The sequence below is a fragment of the Coffea arabica genome, chromosome 2c (genome assembly GCF_036785885.1).
Source record: "Coffea arabica cultivar ET-39 chromosome 2c, Coffea Arabica ET-39 HiFi, whole genome shotgun sequence".
Lineage (NCBI taxonomy): Eukaryota > Viridiplantae > Streptophyta > Magnoliopsida > Gentianales > Rubiaceae > Coffea > Coffea arabica.
This window is the reverse complement of record NC_092312.1, coordinates 62304360-62322213: the sequence shown is the minus strand read 5'-3', so window position 1 is coordinate 62322213 and position 17854 is coordinate 62304360. Positions and strand designations below refer to the sequence as shown.

Sequence of the window (17854 nt, the reverse complement as noted above, 5' to 3'; positions counted from 1 at the left end):
CACCATAATCAACTTAAACAGGACTCAACAAAAACAAATTCTAGACCAGGAATAGAAGTAAACGTAGGCCAGCTTCCAGAGAACCATAGCAACGTTGAACGTGTTTTTCTTATTAGCTCTGATGAATGAATTTATACTATTAATCCAAGTTACTTCATTTGGCAAAATTTCAACCTTAATCCTCCATAGTTTTAATTAGTCTTTTTCTAACTTCTCAATAATTAGTCATCATCTTGGTTCAAATTAATCAGATTTATCGCAACAAACATTAGGCCTGTGAGTTTGAGGTTTAAATTACAATACTTCGCCTTTTGGATTGATTCTGCTATCAATTGCAAAGCTGTCACAAACAACATGAACTATGAAATCTAAGGGACCAATCATATAACAAACAAAATTGATTTATTCGGGAAATAACTTGGTCAAACCTACGAAACAAGAAAACCTCTCCTGCTGAGACCAACTCGTAAGAACTTAGAGACTGGAATCAAGACTGTAATCACTAAAATGTGGCTGGCAAGTCAACATGATCTTTGTTCAGTACCATATCCTCATTTAACATATTCCATCCCCACAACATCTACTGCAAAGAACAGCCAACAATTGTGAATTGGTATCTAAAGTCAGCACATAAGAGCGGAGCAGAAAACAACAAACCGTTGTTGCTTTCTCAGATGCATTGCGTCCTATGTACTCCGTGCTTCTTTGATCTCTTCATCCACAAAAAATCTATATTGTGGACTAGGATGCCAGCCTGCTAAGTTAAACGCCCTAGTTCCAAATTCATATATAGACCTGATGTTGAATCCACAAACGCTCTGCTGCAGTCTCTTAAACCTGCAAGTGCATAAAAAAGAAAACTTGGACATATAGGATTGCTGCATATGTATATACATTTTTTGACACATTATAGTATCTTCAGGGCCTACTTTTCTAGAAAACAACAGATGAACAGTAAAGAAAACAAACAGCTCCATTATTGTATTAGTCATGTGTCTTCACTGCAACAAGAATGATTATCCAGCAAAACCATAAGCAACTCAAGAGATTTATGAAGTATATATGAAAAACCTGTTTCAGCAATCAAAGACATTACCTAACCTACCCAAACCTTCCATCCACAACCAATTATAGATATCTGCTGATGGTGTTCAATCTAATGTATGGTGAAATCCCTAACTAAGCATGTCTTAAAACTTTTTCTGTGGGCAAAAGAGGGGAAGTAAGATTGGAGCTCATCTACTGACCATGTTTTGGAGGTCACCTATTGACTATGTTCTAATGATCTAGTAGCACATAGCTCATGTATGTAGTCAACCATCTAACAAGCAGTAATTGTTTCATGAAACAATGACCCATTGATCTTTGAAACCTATAATCTTAAATCTAAATCTGGAGCCAATGGTCAACACGAGTCATACTAGAAGAACCATACAATTATAGCTCTCAAGCCTCAGCACACGCAACAAAATCAGAGGTCAGTGACAACAGGTATTTTGGGAGACAAAACATTTAATCACCATATTATGAGTGACCAACTAATATTTATAGGAGTACAAACCTATCAAACTATTTACAAAAATACTCTTACTAATTTATTATCTACGGAAATACTTATATTCTCTTAACACTCCTCCTTAAATTGGAGCATATATATCATAAGCATCCAACTTGTTACAAATACATCTCACCCTAGAACCCCCTAAACTCTTAGTAAACAAATCAGCCAATTGATCTACAGACGGTACATGAGATGTCTTAATAATTCCGTCAAGCAATTTTTCTCAAATGAAATGACAATCAATTTCAATATATTTTGTCCTTTCATGAAACACTAGATTAGAAGCAATATGAACAGCCACCTGATTATCACACACTAAATTCATAGGCTATTTATGCTCAAACCCAATTTCAAGTAACATGCTTTTCAACCAAACCAACTCACATACAGTGTGAGCCATAGCGCGGTATTCCGATTCTGCACTTGATCTGGAGACAACTGTTTGTTTCTTACTCTTCCACGACACTAAATTATCACCAACGAACACACAATATCCTGTGGTCGATCTTCGATCTGAGGCAGAACCAGCCCAATCTGCATCACTATATCCTTCAATATCGGTGTGTCCATGATTTGGATACAGCAACCCTTTTCCAGCACTCTTAAGATACCTGAGAATCCGTATAACAACATTCTAATGACTAGTACGAGGGGTATCAAGAAATTGACTCACAACACTTACTGCAAATGAAATGTCAGGTCTCTTTACAATGAGATAATTTAATTTACCCACAAGTCTTCATATTATCTAGAATCATCTAGTAATGCACCTTGATCTCCTACTAATTTCACATTATGATCCATTGGAGTATCCACAGATCGGCAACCTAACATCCCAACTTCACTCAGTATATCGAGTACATATTTTCTTTGACATAAATAAATTTCATATTTAGACCGAACTACCTTAATACCCAGAAAATATTGTAGATGACCTAAATCCTTTGTCTGAAAGTTTGCTTGCAGATTGGATTTAAGTTTCTGGATCCCCACAACATCATCATCTGTAATCGCAATATCATCCACATAAACAGCTAATAAAATTTTACCAACATTAGAGTGCCGATAAAATACAGAGTGATCTACTCCACATCTTGTCAGACCGAACTCCATGACAACACTACTAAACCGACCAAACCAAATCCTCGAAAACTGTTTCAATCCATATAAGAATTTTTTCAAACGACAAACCAACCACGAATTCTCCCCCTAAACAACAAATCAAGGAGGTTGTTCCATATATACCTCTTCTTCCAAATCTCCATGCTGAAATGCATTTTTCACATCCAACTGATGTAATGGCCAATTATAAGTTGCTGCCAAATAGATAAGAAGATGAACAGAGATAATCTTTGCAACAGGAGAAAATGTTTCTAAGTAGTCAATTCCATACACCTGAGTAAATCCCTTAGCTACAAGACGAGCCTTCAATCTATCAATAGAACCATTAGATTGCACTTTTATAGTGTACACCCATTTACAACCAACAATTGGCTTACCAGAAAGAAGAGAGACAAGATCCCAAGTACCATTTTTCTCTAAAGCACACTTCTCTTCTTGCATAGCTAATCTCCAACCAGGATGATTAAGAGTATGGGTAATAGACTTAGAAATGGAGACAGAATCAAGATAAGCAATAAAAGAAGAATATGACATAAAGAGACGAGAATAAGAAACAAAATTAGAAATAAGATGAGAAGTGCAATACCTCTTACCTTTGCGTAAAGCAATAGGAAGATCTAACTTTGAGAAGAGCGTCATAACTGAATTTAAAGATTGAGAGTTAATTGGTGAAGTGCGTGGCATATCAAGAGCTTTATCAACCATGGAACGACGAGAATAAACTTGAAGATTAGGACGAGATAATTGACCTAGTGAATCTGGTAAACTAGATAACTCGAGTAATAAAGAAGAAGTGACTGGTAAAACAGGAGAGGAAAAAGAGGGACGCTGGTCTAACTCACAAGGCATACCGTGTTTCATAAAATATGGAGTGGATTGAAAGAAAATAACATCAGCACAAATAAAAGATCGATTTAAAATTGGACTGTAACATCTATACCCCTTTTACGCTCATGCGTATCCTGAGAAAATACACTTAATAGCACGAGAATCTAATTTATCCATCCTAAGAGCAAGCTGATGAGCAAAGCACATACATCCAAAAATGCGAGAAAGTAATTTAAACACAGGTTCATGAGAAAAAAAATGGAATGAGGTAATTGACCTCCAATAATATTAGATAGCATGCGATTAATTAAATAACATGCAGTTAGAACTGCATCACTCCAAAATTATTTGGGCACATTCATGTGCAACAAAAGTGTTCGAGCAATTTCGATTAAATGTCCAATTTTTCTTTCAGCAACTCCATTCTGTTGTGGAGTGTGAGGACTGATGAATAATACCAAATTTAGTCATAAAGGTATTAAATGGAGTGAAAAAATATTCCTTCGCACTATCGCTGCGAAGTATACGTACAGGCACACCAAATTGATTCTTTATTTCTGTAACAAATGCACAAAAAATGGAATATAGTTCAGAACGATCTTTCATTAAATAAAGCCATGTAATCCTGAAAAAAATCATCAATAAAGATTACAAAATATTTAAAACCTAACTTTGAAGTGACTCAACTAGGACCCTAAACATCAGAATGAACCAACAAAAAGGGCTCAGAAACCCGTTTATTGACTCTAGGAGCAAAAGAAACACGATGATGCTTTCCTAACTGACAAGACTCACATTCTAACGAAAACAATTGACTCAAAATAAGAACCAACTTTTCAAATTTTGTAGAGACGGATGACCCAAAAGACAGTGAATTTCAAGAGGAAAAACAGTAGCAGGACACGCAATCGGACCATTGGAGTTGAGAAAATAAATATCATTATGCTCATGCCCTCCACCAATCGTTCTCTTTGTCTTCAAATCCTGAATAACAACAGAATCAGGAGAACAAGTAACTGAACACTGTAGAGATTTAGTGAACTTACTAACAGACATTAGATTAAAGGGCAAACTAGGTACGTAAAGAACAGAAGACAGCGGAAGAGATGGGTTAATTTCTACAGTGCCTAGTCCTTTAACTTTAGTGGTAGATCCATCAGCTAAAGTAACATGAGGAAATGAAATAGACTCTTGAAAGTTAGAAAAAATTTTAGAGGTACCTGACATATGATCAGTAGTCCCGAAGTCAATAATCTATGAGTCATTACCTTTTTGTGCTAAAGAAGCAAAGGGAAAAGATGCGTGATTTGTAACTTGGTACTGTAGGAATTTAACATAATCTTTTTCGGATATGGTAATAGTCTTCTGGGACCCTTGTGCTGAAAAACTTGATTCAGCTTGGTCAGTGATGACCGTATTAGCAAACCGAGGAGGTTTTCCAACTAAATCCCAACAAGTATCACGATTGTGATTCTTCAAACCACAATGAATGCACTCACGGGTGTCTCGACCTCTACGACCTCCTCTACTTCTGACACTTTTTGATAAACTTTCAACGAATAGCATTTCAAACCAAAGAAAGGGTCAAAACTCGAGACGAACCGTGCGGCGTGAACAGTGCCGCGATGAACAGTGCGGCGTGAGCAGTACTTTTGCTAGATGTTTAACCCTAACCCTAGGACTTTAGCTCTGATACCATGACAACAGGTATTTTGGAAGGAAAAACATCTAGTCACCATATTATGAGTGACCAACTAGTATTTATAGGAGTACAAATCTAACAAACTATTTACAAAAATACCTTTACTAATTTATTATCTATAGAAATACTTATATTCTCTTAACAGTTAGCTACTGCTTTTCATCCATAGATGCAGATTTACATCCATGGTTTTCATATTAAGATGATGTACATCTCTAAGGATGCTTCCAGACAAGCTCAATGATGAAGTAAAGCTTGTTATACACTTGCACATTTTGTCTCTTAATGTTAAAAAAGTGAACCAGAAACAAAAAGTAATAAAAACAACCAAGAATACCAATTAGCACATCGTAAAATAAACTCAAGCACCATCATTTGAACTTGAAAATAAGACTAGGGGTGAATATACCCCTACTCGAGCTTGACTCGACGCACAAAAGAGCATACCCGAATTTGAGCTTGAGCTCAAGCTCATCGAGTATTAAAAAGAATTGAGGCTCAAACTTGACTCGACCAATATTTGAGCTCGTTCAAGCCTCAACCAGTTCCCCTTCCCCATGCCCACCCCAAAAAAAAAAAAAAAAAAAAAAAAATGGAACCTCTTTCAAACCAGACAAATTTTCTAGAACAAAAAACTCATCCAAGTTCTCAAAAGCAAAACAACTAGAGGATGAATTAAGCATCTCTCTCAACTGGAATATCCAATAAAAACCATATATGAAAGCAAGAAATCATTTGCAAATCAAAGGAAATTGTAAGCATGAACAATTGATCCGTCACTGCCAGAAAAACTCACACCTACTTTTCAGATTATTAAGCATGAACCATCACTGCCAGACAAATCCAACCAGGCCAACAATCAAAATTGTATGGAAAAAAAAGAGACACATCAGCATTCCAAAATTGACTTGCCACCATGACCGTATCCATTGTCCCCCCTTTTCACTATTTCCTTCCCACCACTCTTCTTTTTTGCATTCTTCAACAAAAAACAATCAGAAAATGAAACTCAACATCTCAGATTGAAAAAAAAAAAATCAATCTTGAGCTTTTGAGTCTGAGGATCTGCAGCTGAATCTGATGTTGTGACTCCTGCAAGCGGTGAAGATGAGCAGCTGAGGGTTGACATGCACTTGTGCCAGTTGTGGGGGTGAGAACTGACAGGCTGAGCTTGAGAAACAAAGGGTGGTGGTTATCAATGGTGGTGGAGTGCTGGTAGGGTGAGTGATGAGCGTGGTGGTGGGTTGCTTAGGGTTATGAGTTGTGATTTGCCAATAGTCAGAGAATGATAGAGGTTAAAGTTTAAAGGTCAACTTGTTTTATTTCTTGATTAATCTAAAATGGAAAATTACCCCTTGACTATTCCAAAAGATAAGCTGGTAGGACATGGTAGGACGTGTAATTAATCTTAGAAATATTGATATTTAAGTAATTCTACAATTAATACATAAAAAAATAGAAATATATATACAAAAGCTCGAAATGCTTGACAGGCTTTTGAGCATAAGACCATCGTGCTTGTACTTGACTAAAGACTACACTCGAGCTCGACTTGAGTTTGGTCAAACCCAAACTCAAGTTGAGCATTTGAACAAGCTGCTCACGAGTAGCTTGGTTCGTTGCCCCAATCCCCCCCCCCCCAAAAAAAAGAAAAGGGAAAAAAAAGGAGAATAGCAAACAAAAACACAATATGCTAATAGAACTATACCCACATGTACATTCAGGCACTAAGCTGAACAGCCTGCGGCTTGTTTATGTCCTCCTCAGACTGCAATCCTGGAAATTGCCCAATATCATGTCCTCTCAGTGGTTGGAACTCATTGCCTAAACCAACAGCGAATTCATCTGGACACTGCCCCCCACTTTGCAAGTAATCTGCTATCTGCATTGTCATACTGTGTTAGATTTTAGCATTTGAGAGAATCGATGACTATAACATCTGCTAAAAAAAATATCTTTCCTTTGCCCAGAAAATTACTCAGAGCATGTCCAGTAACAACAGATCAAATCAACACTTGGGTTGAATAGATACAAGTAATGGAATATTGACACTTCAGTAGAGTTGCAGTAATCTTAGTTAACATAATACAGGAAATTAACTGGTACACACAAAGGAGGAACAAGAAAAAGAAAAGGAACTTGCATGATTAGCAAGAGCCATGCCACTTAATGCTGCAGCTTCCAAGCTTGAACCCTGCAGCCAATCACCACATATGCCAGCTCTTCCATGAGGATCAAAGATGCATGGAACATTTGGAGTATTAAGAGGTAGAGCTGCACCCCTGCAAGTTTAGAAATTACAAAAATTTGATCTCCCAGAAAACAGCAAAAGTCAATTGAAATTTTTTAAAACATGCAAAAATGCAAAAATACTCATCCGTGTACTAGCTAATGGATACCAAATTTAGTGCTGCGAATAGGTACAAGTTAAGGGAAAAGAGATTGATGTCAATTGTGTGTGCACATAAAACAGAGAGGGGCTTTTATGGGTGGAGAGATGGATAGAGGAAAGACAAGGGGTTTCAGAGAGAGAGAGAGAGATCTGTATCGGTACTTGTTACAGTCAACTTGTGAAAGTAAGCTGGTAATAATTAGTTACAAACATGTGTCTCCATGTGTAAAGGATCTGCATGGTATAGTTTCAAAATATTTGTAAAAAATTTGTCTAGCCTGCAAGTACTGGAGGTTAGCGTGTTTAGACGTCGAGCTTTGCTTGCCTCTGCATTCAATCACTTGACTTGAGATCAAGGTCAACCAGTACAATGTCAACTGAATAGTAGCTCAAGAGAAGCTATGTCTATTTGCAGCCAAATATCAAATTCTAGACGAGCCGTTTTACCTTTTATGACCATTTGGACAATTTGCACAAGCTTCTGAATGAACATTATTAATCCTAATCATAAGCACCAGGATGGAATGAACATTATTTAAAAGCGTAATCACTACATCCATTAATAACACATTTAGCTGGATCTGCACATAAAATTGTCTTCTAAAAATGACTCAACAAAAGGACGGGCAAAGCTAGGAGCTCATGAAAAAACTCAAGTTGTCTTTTAAGAGAAATCTTAAGTGAAGAATATAAGAACAGACTAAGCAGCTTACTTGCCAGCTTACAACCATGGACCACGAGTACCTCAGCAGAATCAACCTCATCAGAAAATGATAGCAAAAGAAAACCAAATAACTGATGTGTGTGAGAGACCAGAGCATAGACATGGCAGAGGAACAAGAAGTAGCACCCAAGCAAAGGTGAAAATCTAGCCAAATTCTCAAGATACTCACCAAAAGAAGGGGAAAAAAAAGTGCATCAAACAGTTCACAGCCACAGCTCCAACAAAATTAGTGAGCATCATTAATTACCACAATTGCACTCGACTGAAAATGGGTGTCTGGATTGAGCTTTTCGGTAGTCCTAGTGCATACTCAACATCTGCAAGCATAGTTTCCTTCACCCTCTGTGCTGTGGCAACTGGAATACTTTCCTGGCATAGCCAATAAATTAGCTCTTAACATATGGAACAAATCATTTCTTTCAAACTATCTCTTGTATTGGACATCAAGTTTACATGCCCCACCATCTTTTATTTATATTTTAATAAAACTCGGGGCTGGCATTGCTCCCCCTATTGGGTTTTGCCTAAAAAAGAAAAAAAAATTGCGTTCAAGTAGACCCTTAACTCTCTTCTACAATCTACTCAATGAAAAAATGCAACAGGTTATGCATCTGTAATTCAGATTCCAGACAAGGTTCAGTTCCTTGGCCTACAGAGTACAATGTGGGAAAGATAAAAATCTTCTCTCTCTGGTTACAACTAACTCCCCCAATTTGCTGATAAAGATCAACAGCACACAAGAGAGACTAAAAGACCAACATAATGGTCTGTCAGTAACGAGGAAGAAGGAAGGTTATCAATCACAGCTAACCATGCACAGAACTAAGCAATAAATTGGCATCAGGTAAACTGCCTAAATGACCACTTTTTTAACGCTATCTTATTTTACAAACCCACCCTATGTGCCAACCAAGAATCTGATCTAGGTTTATGCTTCAACAAAATCAGGCATTTAATAAAGAAGTTCACTAACTTGTGGAACTTTGTTCTGCTTTCCAAAAGTAGCTGTGCTGAGAAATGTCCAACAGTGAGGGCCATGGCTATGAGAGCCTAAGAATTTCTTTGTGTTGTCAGCCATCCATGAGATGGAATCAACTCCTTTCACAAAAGCTCCTTCAAAAGGAAATGCAGTTGCACTGGCCGGGAGGGGTAATGGATCTTTAAAAGCTGCAAGAAGAGCCCAAATGGAACTCAGATTGAGCCTCTGCAAGCAACAGGGGTAATAACTCAAAAAAAAGGGAACCCAGAGCAGCAGAAAATTTCTATTTTAGTTTAACTCTTCCATACCTTCATTTGTCTTGCAATTAGTGGTAAGCCTGATGATGCCAGCAATCTATTTGCACATTTTCCTGCCATAACAAATGATAAACACATATGGATGAAACAAAAGAAAAGCCAACTCACACTTATTGAAGCTACAAAGAACAATGAATGGTCTCTTTGTCTTGCAATACCCACAAAGTATATTTGTGATATGAAGGAAACGTATCAACAGAAAGCGAAAACTTTCCAAACAAAGCTACTGTATCAGTTTAACTATCAGATTGATACAAATGATCAGCGAATATTGCAATGCCCCAAACCCATGGACTATCCTGAGTAACTTTTGAGCTGAAACAACGGGTTCAAAATGGTTAACCCAAGTTATTCAATAGCCATAGGCCCAGGCTTATATACTAAGCTTTTTCCTTTCCTTGAGTCTGGGACTCTTTGAAGCGGGGCCTCATACTCACCCCTCCTTTTTGGACCTTTGCGTTCTCACAAAGGTCAGTCATAATCCAAACTATCCACTTAGTTGTGTGTAGACTCTAGAGGTGGCTTGTACAGGTTTTAGAGGTGGCTCCCATCCAACATGGCACTTAGCCTCGCAAGTTCTAGAGCGCCGCAGGCTCTAGAGGTGGCCCCCGTGGAACATGATACTTAGCCCAATACAATACTTAGTTCCTTTGCACTACTTTGCGTAGTCAAATCCATTATATCACTGATCCTAGGCTCACCCAATGCAAAAACCATGCGAGATTCGCACTAATACCATTTGTAAATTTATGGGAGGACATTTGGCGCTCAATTTCGTCCCTTAGTCCTTGTTCAAAGCTACCGTCTCTTTTTCTTCATTCCAAATGCTTTTGGATAAAAACGTCCCAGAAAACAAATTTATTTGCATATTGCAGCACCGACATGTTTCCAATTTGCTTCAGATTATAGAAGTCATTTTATCTTTCTTTCTTAAATCTCTTGAATAGCATTGATCAAGAAAAACATCTCTGAACTCCCATGTTATAGCATCTTCTTTAGCATCCATCATAGGCTCCACTGATCTCCACCAACTTTCTGCACCACCAATTTTTTGCATCACCAATTCAAAATGGAATCGCCACTTGAACCTGAATATTGTTTGGAAAATTCAGAGCCTTGAACTTAGTCTCCATTTGGGCAATCCAATTCAACACCACATTGGGGTAAAGGTCCCCCTTCAAAATTTGGAGCATTCGCCTTGTGGAGTTCATAAAATAAAAGCTTTGCATCCATTGTTGCTTTAACTGTTGCCATTGCAGTTGTATTTTATTTTGATTCTGTATCACTTGAGCCACAGTTTGTAAAATTGACCCCATTTCTACTGGCATACTATTACCATTAAAGGTTGTCTAGGTGTTGGTTGCAGCAGTTTGAGCACTAGCAGAAGCTTCTCTTGTTCTCTAAGTGCACCTTGGTCATCTCTAGGAGGTGCATTTCTATTTTTATGAACTAAGACTATCAGTGGGACTTCCATCTTTGCATTCTCTACCTCATCAGCACGAGTCTGGCTATTAATATCAGTATTTTTATTCTTTCCGGTCATTCACAAACTTGACTACGTTTGACAAGTTAAACCATTAGTATCTACAAATCTTTGAAACAATGCTTTCTATTCCTAAGCTATGTCTTAAATTACAATAGACAATTTATGTCTAATGTTTTAAGCAACCTTTTATCTGATACCGCTAAATGTCATGCTCCAAATCCAATAATCGTATTTAATAATATTTAACTTACAATTTGGAGTGCATCACCGGCATATCCTCCCCAGAGGATACAAATAGCAAATAGCAAATAGATAATCAAGTACATTTTTTGTAACAAATAGCAAATAGAGCATACATTTTAAAAATCACAGAGACATGAAAGAGCCACTTACTGAATCCCTAGACCAACTCTAATTTCGTGCCAAAAGTCACACCAATCTGTTCTCATCTCCAAAAATAGTAAAACTACAACATTAACTATTGGCTCAGACCTCCTAAAAATAGTCAAATACATAATTTATCGCAATTGACTTGTGAACAAATGAAATCTAATGTCGAAACCATGCTGTCATTTGAAATATCAACACCGGCAACATTCCTTTGAAAATTGTAATTCGAGTTACATATATCAAAAAATCATAAAACTTGCGTCGTTGAAAACTGACTCAAAGCACTAACTATCTTTAGAAATACCTTCTAGAGATTCAAATCATAAATTGGTGTAAATCAAACCGCCAGTCACTGCAATTTCTCAGTCCTTAGCTGTGCAAGTTCTGATTTTTAGCCAACTTTACAGATTTTCTGGTATTTTTAAAAAATGAACTAGAACTTAAATTTTATACCGTCGAAAAGATTTTTGAATCTAGTTTCAAACACAATTGATGACACTCAATTTCAACTTTTCTATACTAAATTATAGTTGATTTCCCAAAACTGCTCCAAGCTAACTGTTGTTACAGGAATGGTTGAATTTCAAAATGTTCTTGACTCTTAATGCTCCAAAATCTTTTTAGTTTTGTGTATATATTTACACTACATGCTTGATTATATTTTAATAGCAACATATATAAGAAATCACTCCAATAAAACTCATTACAACTATTAAGTCTCATTTCTCCCAACTAGTGGCCATTAAGACCATCAAAATTTCGCACCTCAATTTTACAACTTTGAACTTAATATGTTTTAAATAATACTTCCTTACCACAAAATCTAATAGAATCAGGTATGATAGTCTCTCTTCACCTCTTTCTCCCCAAAACTCCTGATTCTTCTAGTACTTGGACAAAATTAAGGCAGCCCAAGATAGACAAAAGAGTTGGGCAGATTTTAAAAGAACGGATCTTGAGTTTCAATGAATACTTAGGTTTGGGAAGAAAGGAAAGCAAAGCCCTCATTGTATCAGCCCTTTTGAAGTTTTGGAACAAGTTGGAGATTCGGCATATCGACTTGCCTTGCCTCCAAATTCGTCGAGGGTACTTAATGTATTCCATGTGTCTCTTCTATGAAAGTATGTGTTTGATCCCAACCATGTATTAGAATATGAACCATTGCAACTACAAGAAAATTTGGCATATGAGGATGTTCCTATTCAAATCATAAATCAGGCATGTCAAGTTTTCAGGACGAAATTTTTTTGTGAGGGTAAGATGAAATACCCCAAACCCCATGACCCAAATTGTGTCGCTCAGGATGAAACTAATTTATTAATTGGGGTCTTTTAAAAGTATTAAAAGAAATGAAGGGGCAAAGTAGAAATAAAACTATTAATTGGGATGCACCGCTTTTGCTTCTTTTCATACCTTCTATTTGTGTGTTCCAAGAACTAGGAGAATCAGAAGCATCTAGGAGACAGGTAGGAGAAGAAAGACTGTCATACATTCTATTAGATTTTGAGATAAGGAACTATTATTTAAAGCATCTTAAGCTCGTTATTTAAAGCATCTAAAGCATCTTAAGCATATGTAATTGTTTGATGATTATGTGCCTATTATGATTATACTTTGTATTTAAAAGTGAGTATTATGATGTTTGAGCATATTGGACTTGTTAAAATAAGTAAAGGATGCGAAAGGACTCTAGAATTGCCACATTTGAATATCGGTACAGCCCTCCCAGGATATAATAGTTAACAAATGGCCCTGTCATGGGAAAGAATAGTGACCGTAGTAATTATCCAAACTAAGGTTTTAACCGATATATGACCCTACCACAGGAAAGAATAGTGGTATATAATGGTCCTGTCACAGAATATAATAGTAACCGTAGCATATTCTTTAACTGAAGGTAAAGTGAAAAGAGAAAAGACTCCACAGATTATAATTAAAGAATAATAAAATATGAATTCATCTATAGTTGTGCATTACATATGTAATATGCATGTAATGTGCTAATTGTGCTTGAATTCCACAAAATGGCTTTATTAAATATGCTATGTGATATTAATATACTCGATCCAGTAGATGTATTCGGTGCTCACCCCACTTGTTTACTCTCCTACAGATGCGAATTAAGTCTAGCAGATTTATAGAATAGTTTTTGCGATAGGGTATGTTTTTAGAGTTAAAATTGCTAAAGCGTAACCTACATGGTTTTTGTGCTCTAGTAATATATACATATATATATATGTGTGTGTTACGAGTTTAATATGAAAAATAATAAGAGTGATTTTCTAGGAGTGGAACTTTTATAAGCTTATACTATGGTTTGTGTAATTATTTGGTTTGTATGAATAAATTCAATAGATAGCTTTGCATCCTACGGGGGGATATACCGGTCTTGCACTCCAAATTTTGAATTAAATATTTTTAAATACGGTTATCGGATTTGGAACGTGACATTTAGTGCGAGGCCTTGCTTCAAAGAGTCCCACATCAGACTTGAGGAAAGGAAAAAACATAGTATATAAGCCTGGGCCCATGGGTTATTGAATTACTTGGGTTAATCATTTTGAAGGTTTCAACTCAAAGTTACTCGGGCCAACTCATGGATCCGGAGCATTACAAATGGTATCAGAGCAAACCCTAGGCCCTTGGGTTATTATATAATTTGGATTAACCATTTTGAAGTTTTCAACTCAGAAGTTACTAAAGCCAGCCCATGGGTCCGGAGCATTATAAATGGTATCAAAGAATCTCGTGTGGTCTCTGCGTGGAGGTGGGGTGAGCCTAGGACTAGTGGTGTTATAGTTCCGACTATGCAAAAAAGTGCAAAGGAACTAAATACTGTGCGGGATTGAGTGTCACGTTCAACGGGGCCACCTCTAAAGCCTGTACAAGCCACCTCTAGAATCCGCACACGACTAAGAAGACAGTTTGGATTGTTACCAACCTCTACGTCCTCGTAAAGGTCCTAAAAGGAGGGGTGAACCAGAGACACCGCTTCAAAGAGTCGCACAAAGGAAAAGCCTTAATATATAAGCCTAGGCCCATGGGCTACTGAAACCATTTTGAACCGGTAATTTCAGCTCAAAAGTTACTCAGGCTAGCCCATGGGTCCAGGGCATTACAAATACTTTAGAAAGTGTTGGCCTCTCCCAACTCTGATTTCCTTCCAGATTTGAATCAAAGAGGTCATCCAGACATTAGGCAACTTCAAAATAAAAGAAGGCCTTAAACAGGCTTCTTAAATTTATCCTCCTTATGTTTGAAAAGATGTTTTTTCACCTTTAATCCACCCAATCTTTATCCATTCTAGCAATGAAAAGTTCAGAGTGCTCCGAATTCACAAAACATAACTTAAAATTTTAAGGAGAACAGGGAGATGACAATAGCAGTAGATGAAACTTGCTAGCAAAATGATTACCGTTATGTGCAATAACAATTGCATCAAACTGCCCGCAATTTTTTCCCTTCTCACTCAGGTGCCACATTCCATTAAATGGCTCAAGCGTACTTACCCAGCAAGGCCGCACCACATTAACCAAATGGGTCTGCATACATGTAAAACTTTGATCCTTACAAACCAAATTGGACATTGACAGAACCACATACACACTTAAAGCTTAAAAGGATTAAGATGAAAGTTAATCTCCATGAGCAATTCACATTATCCAAGCAACATCAAAAGGTTGCCGCCAACTAAATATAAAAGAAGTCAAGAAAAAAGGTTGCAGCCAATTTCCATCAAAATATGTGTGTTACATAAACAATAGCATTTAAGTTACAAAAACAATACGAGACAACTTCTCAACAATTAGTCTGATGCCTCAAAATTCCACGGCTAGAAACTAGGAGTGCAAGGCTTAAGCAACAATGAACAAATTTCAGAACTGTGTAGATCTCAGAACATAATCATAACAACATCTTACAGAATTCACTATTCATTCAGGAATCTACTGTATTAACTTAAACATATATAGAAGTACGACAGCCAAGGGTTGAGAATCTGCAAGGGCTTAAATAACCAATATCAGGGAAATTATGCCCTATGAGATCATTCTCAAAATAAGTTGCATCTCTTGTCACCTAATTCATTAGCTCAATCATCATCACTTAGTCTATACTATCCAAAGCTCAAGCACAAATGGAGATAGTAGAGATAGAGGAACAAAGGGCAGTCACTCCATTGCAAAAATGTTAATTGGCCAAGGCAGAAAGTATCCTAGAGGAAGTGAATGCAGTTCTCTATACAAGGGCCCTTGTAGATTAGTCTCTTTCTAAACCAAGTTCTCATTTACTATTTCATCATTTGTTTCCATAGCATCTCCTTTTATATACAAGTTAGATACTTTAAAGCACAATGGGGATACATATATCGGTGGAAAAGTTCTTCTCAGCTTAGAGCACAGAACTTGCAAAGCAGGAGGATAAACATAAAACAATATTTTCTCTCCTTGTTCATGTATGGAGCATTGATAAGTAAGAGAAACAAAACTTGAATTTGCTATTACCTGAGATAGAATAGTATCTGCAAGAGGTCGCATTCCATTAGCACCTATATATCTGGGTGGAGAACTTGGAAGAGGAGTGAAATGACCACCAGCCTCAAGCTCACCAACTGTACCATGCCATTCCCGTACCAGCCCTTTTTCAGACCACAAGTGAACCAGCTTAGCAAACTCAGGATCAGTCACCGTAAAAAACTGAGCTGCATGGTCAAAAATCAAGGGCTCGGGATCGATAATTCTTGTTGCCATTCTTCCTCCCAGCCCATGAAGTCCCTAAATCATAATTGGAAAGCGTATACTTTTTTAGCACAGTCCAATATTAGTATACATCAACAGGGAAAATAAAATTCATTGTCATTTTTGAAACAAAAAACAAATTTAAGCTACCACTAAAATCTCAGAGAAGTTCAAGAGTCTATCTTTGTATTTAACAGCAGATAACACGTTTCCCTTTACATGTTCTTTGAGTTAGCAGTCAACTATTTCCCAATTCGTACCTACATTAAGGACTCATTCCATCAACAACTTGACTCCATTAAATTTTTAAAGTTTATGCAACTCTGCTCTGCACTCATGTTAATGTGGAGTACAACCTATGAGGAAAAACACAAAAGCCACATGTCATGTTCTGAAGTAGACTTCCCATCCAAATGGTAAAATTGGTTTCCAAAATCATCCACCCCACAAAGAAATGTAAAACCAATACGAACTTCTTACAACCACAGGCATTCTCCACATTCATAGAATCACTGGCAGATATGCAAGGTCACCACTTCAAAAATTTTACGAATCACATTCTGTCCCCTGAATTTTAAAAGTTTTCATTTATTCTTGCAATTGTCCTCCAAAACTCAAACGTGAGAGTACTCCTCAAGTACACAACATTACTAATATTGCCCCCCCAATTTCTAGCTTCTGGTTCTGCTAAATGAACCCATTTTACTATTTCTTCCAAAAAATTGCAGTACAAAATTGAATTACTTTTCACTGCTAAAATCCCATAAAATGAAATGGGAATCTATTGGAAAATCAAAACGAAAAAAAAAACTAACCGTATCGAAAACAGTGGAACGAATCCCTCGTTTCTCCAAGTAAAGAGCGCAGATGAGGCCAGCCATGCCACCTCCAATGATTCCGACCACGGGGTCATTTGACACCGGACCGCTGAAATACACCTGCTCTTGAGAAAAGCTCTTCTTCAGAACTGACTTCCTCGACGTTCCATAGGATGTTGAGGATCTTCTGCGGTTAGGTGCCCGTTTGGAATTGGGATTCTTAGAAGAATTACTCTTGTCCATGGGTGGTTTTCTGGGCTTCTTGTTGGGTGATGTTTTGGTACAACATTGGATTTTTAAGGTGATTAGTTTTCTGGGATTTAGGAAATCTGCAAGGAGTGAATTTTGGTTTGATAAGAATTGGTATTTGAAGGGATAAGGAATGAAATTCGAGTTGATGAAGTTTACGGTAATGGTGGCCATGGCTGATTTTAGGAGGGAAAGGGAGAGGAGAAAATTCAGGATAATGGGCAAAATTTGCTCAAATGGTCACTCACATTTGGAAATTATTGTATAGTAGTCTTTCATGTTTAAAAAATATTCAATTTAAAGTTATATAAAGATTCGTGAAGTGTAATATCTAGGTCAAAATTGACCAATTTATCTAAATATAATAATTTTGAAATGTTAAATAAAAATAATAGGTATATTTTCTTTCAGATCTAAAGACATATAACATTACGCGCATTACTGTATCTTTCGACATGAAAGAAAAATTCATAAGAAAATTTTTATACATAAACGTCTTTCTATTTTAAGAAGAAATTAATTTACTTCAAATTTTGGCCCTTCAATTCAT

At 36.9% G+C, this 17854-nt stretch overlaps 2 protein-coding genes across 7 annotated transcripts; both read right to left on the bottom strand.

The window, feature by feature from the left end:
* Nucleotides 1-385: 385 nt before the first annotated feature.
* Nucleotides 386-7168, bottom strand: LOC140035370 (uncharacterized mitochondrial protein AtMg00810-like). 6 transcript variants are annotated; one of them, XM_072076070.1, is made up of 4 exons: nt 6926-7133; nt 2807-4495; nt 1946-2172; nt 386-837 (listed from the first exon to the last, which is right to left on the bottom strand). In XM_072076070.1, exons 2-4 carry the CDS (start codon nt 2836-2838, stop codon nt 758-760), a joined length of 339 nt encoding a protein of 112 aa, XP_071932171.1. In that variant the 5' UTR covers nt 2839-4495; nt 6926-7133; the 3' UTR covers nt 386-757. The 6 variants fall into 6 exon arrangements, 2 of the variants coding, with proteins under 2 accessions (XP_071932171.1, XP_071932172.1); XM_072076071.1 differs by having other exon boundaries at nt 1950-2172; XR_011839509.1 differs by lacking the exon at nt 2807-4495 and having other exon boundaries at nt 1950-2172; nt 6926-7131.
* Nucleotides 7169-7187: 19 nt separating this feature from the next.
* LOC113727409 (uncharacterized) lies at nt 7188-17562 on the bottom strand. The gene is made up of 8 exons (XM_072077076.1): nt 17053-17562; nt 16004-16273; nt 14917-15043; nt 9617-9678; nt 9303-9533; nt 8577-8698; nt 7353-7495; nt 7188-7264 (listed from the first exon to the last, which is right to left on the bottom strand). The coding sequence occupies exons 1-8, from the start codon at nt 17476-17478 to the stop codon at nt 7188-7190; spliced, it is 1458 nt and encodes a 485-aa protein (XP_071933177.1). The 5' UTR covers nt 17479-17562.
* Between the last annotated feature and the right edge of the window lie 292 nt (nt 17563-17854).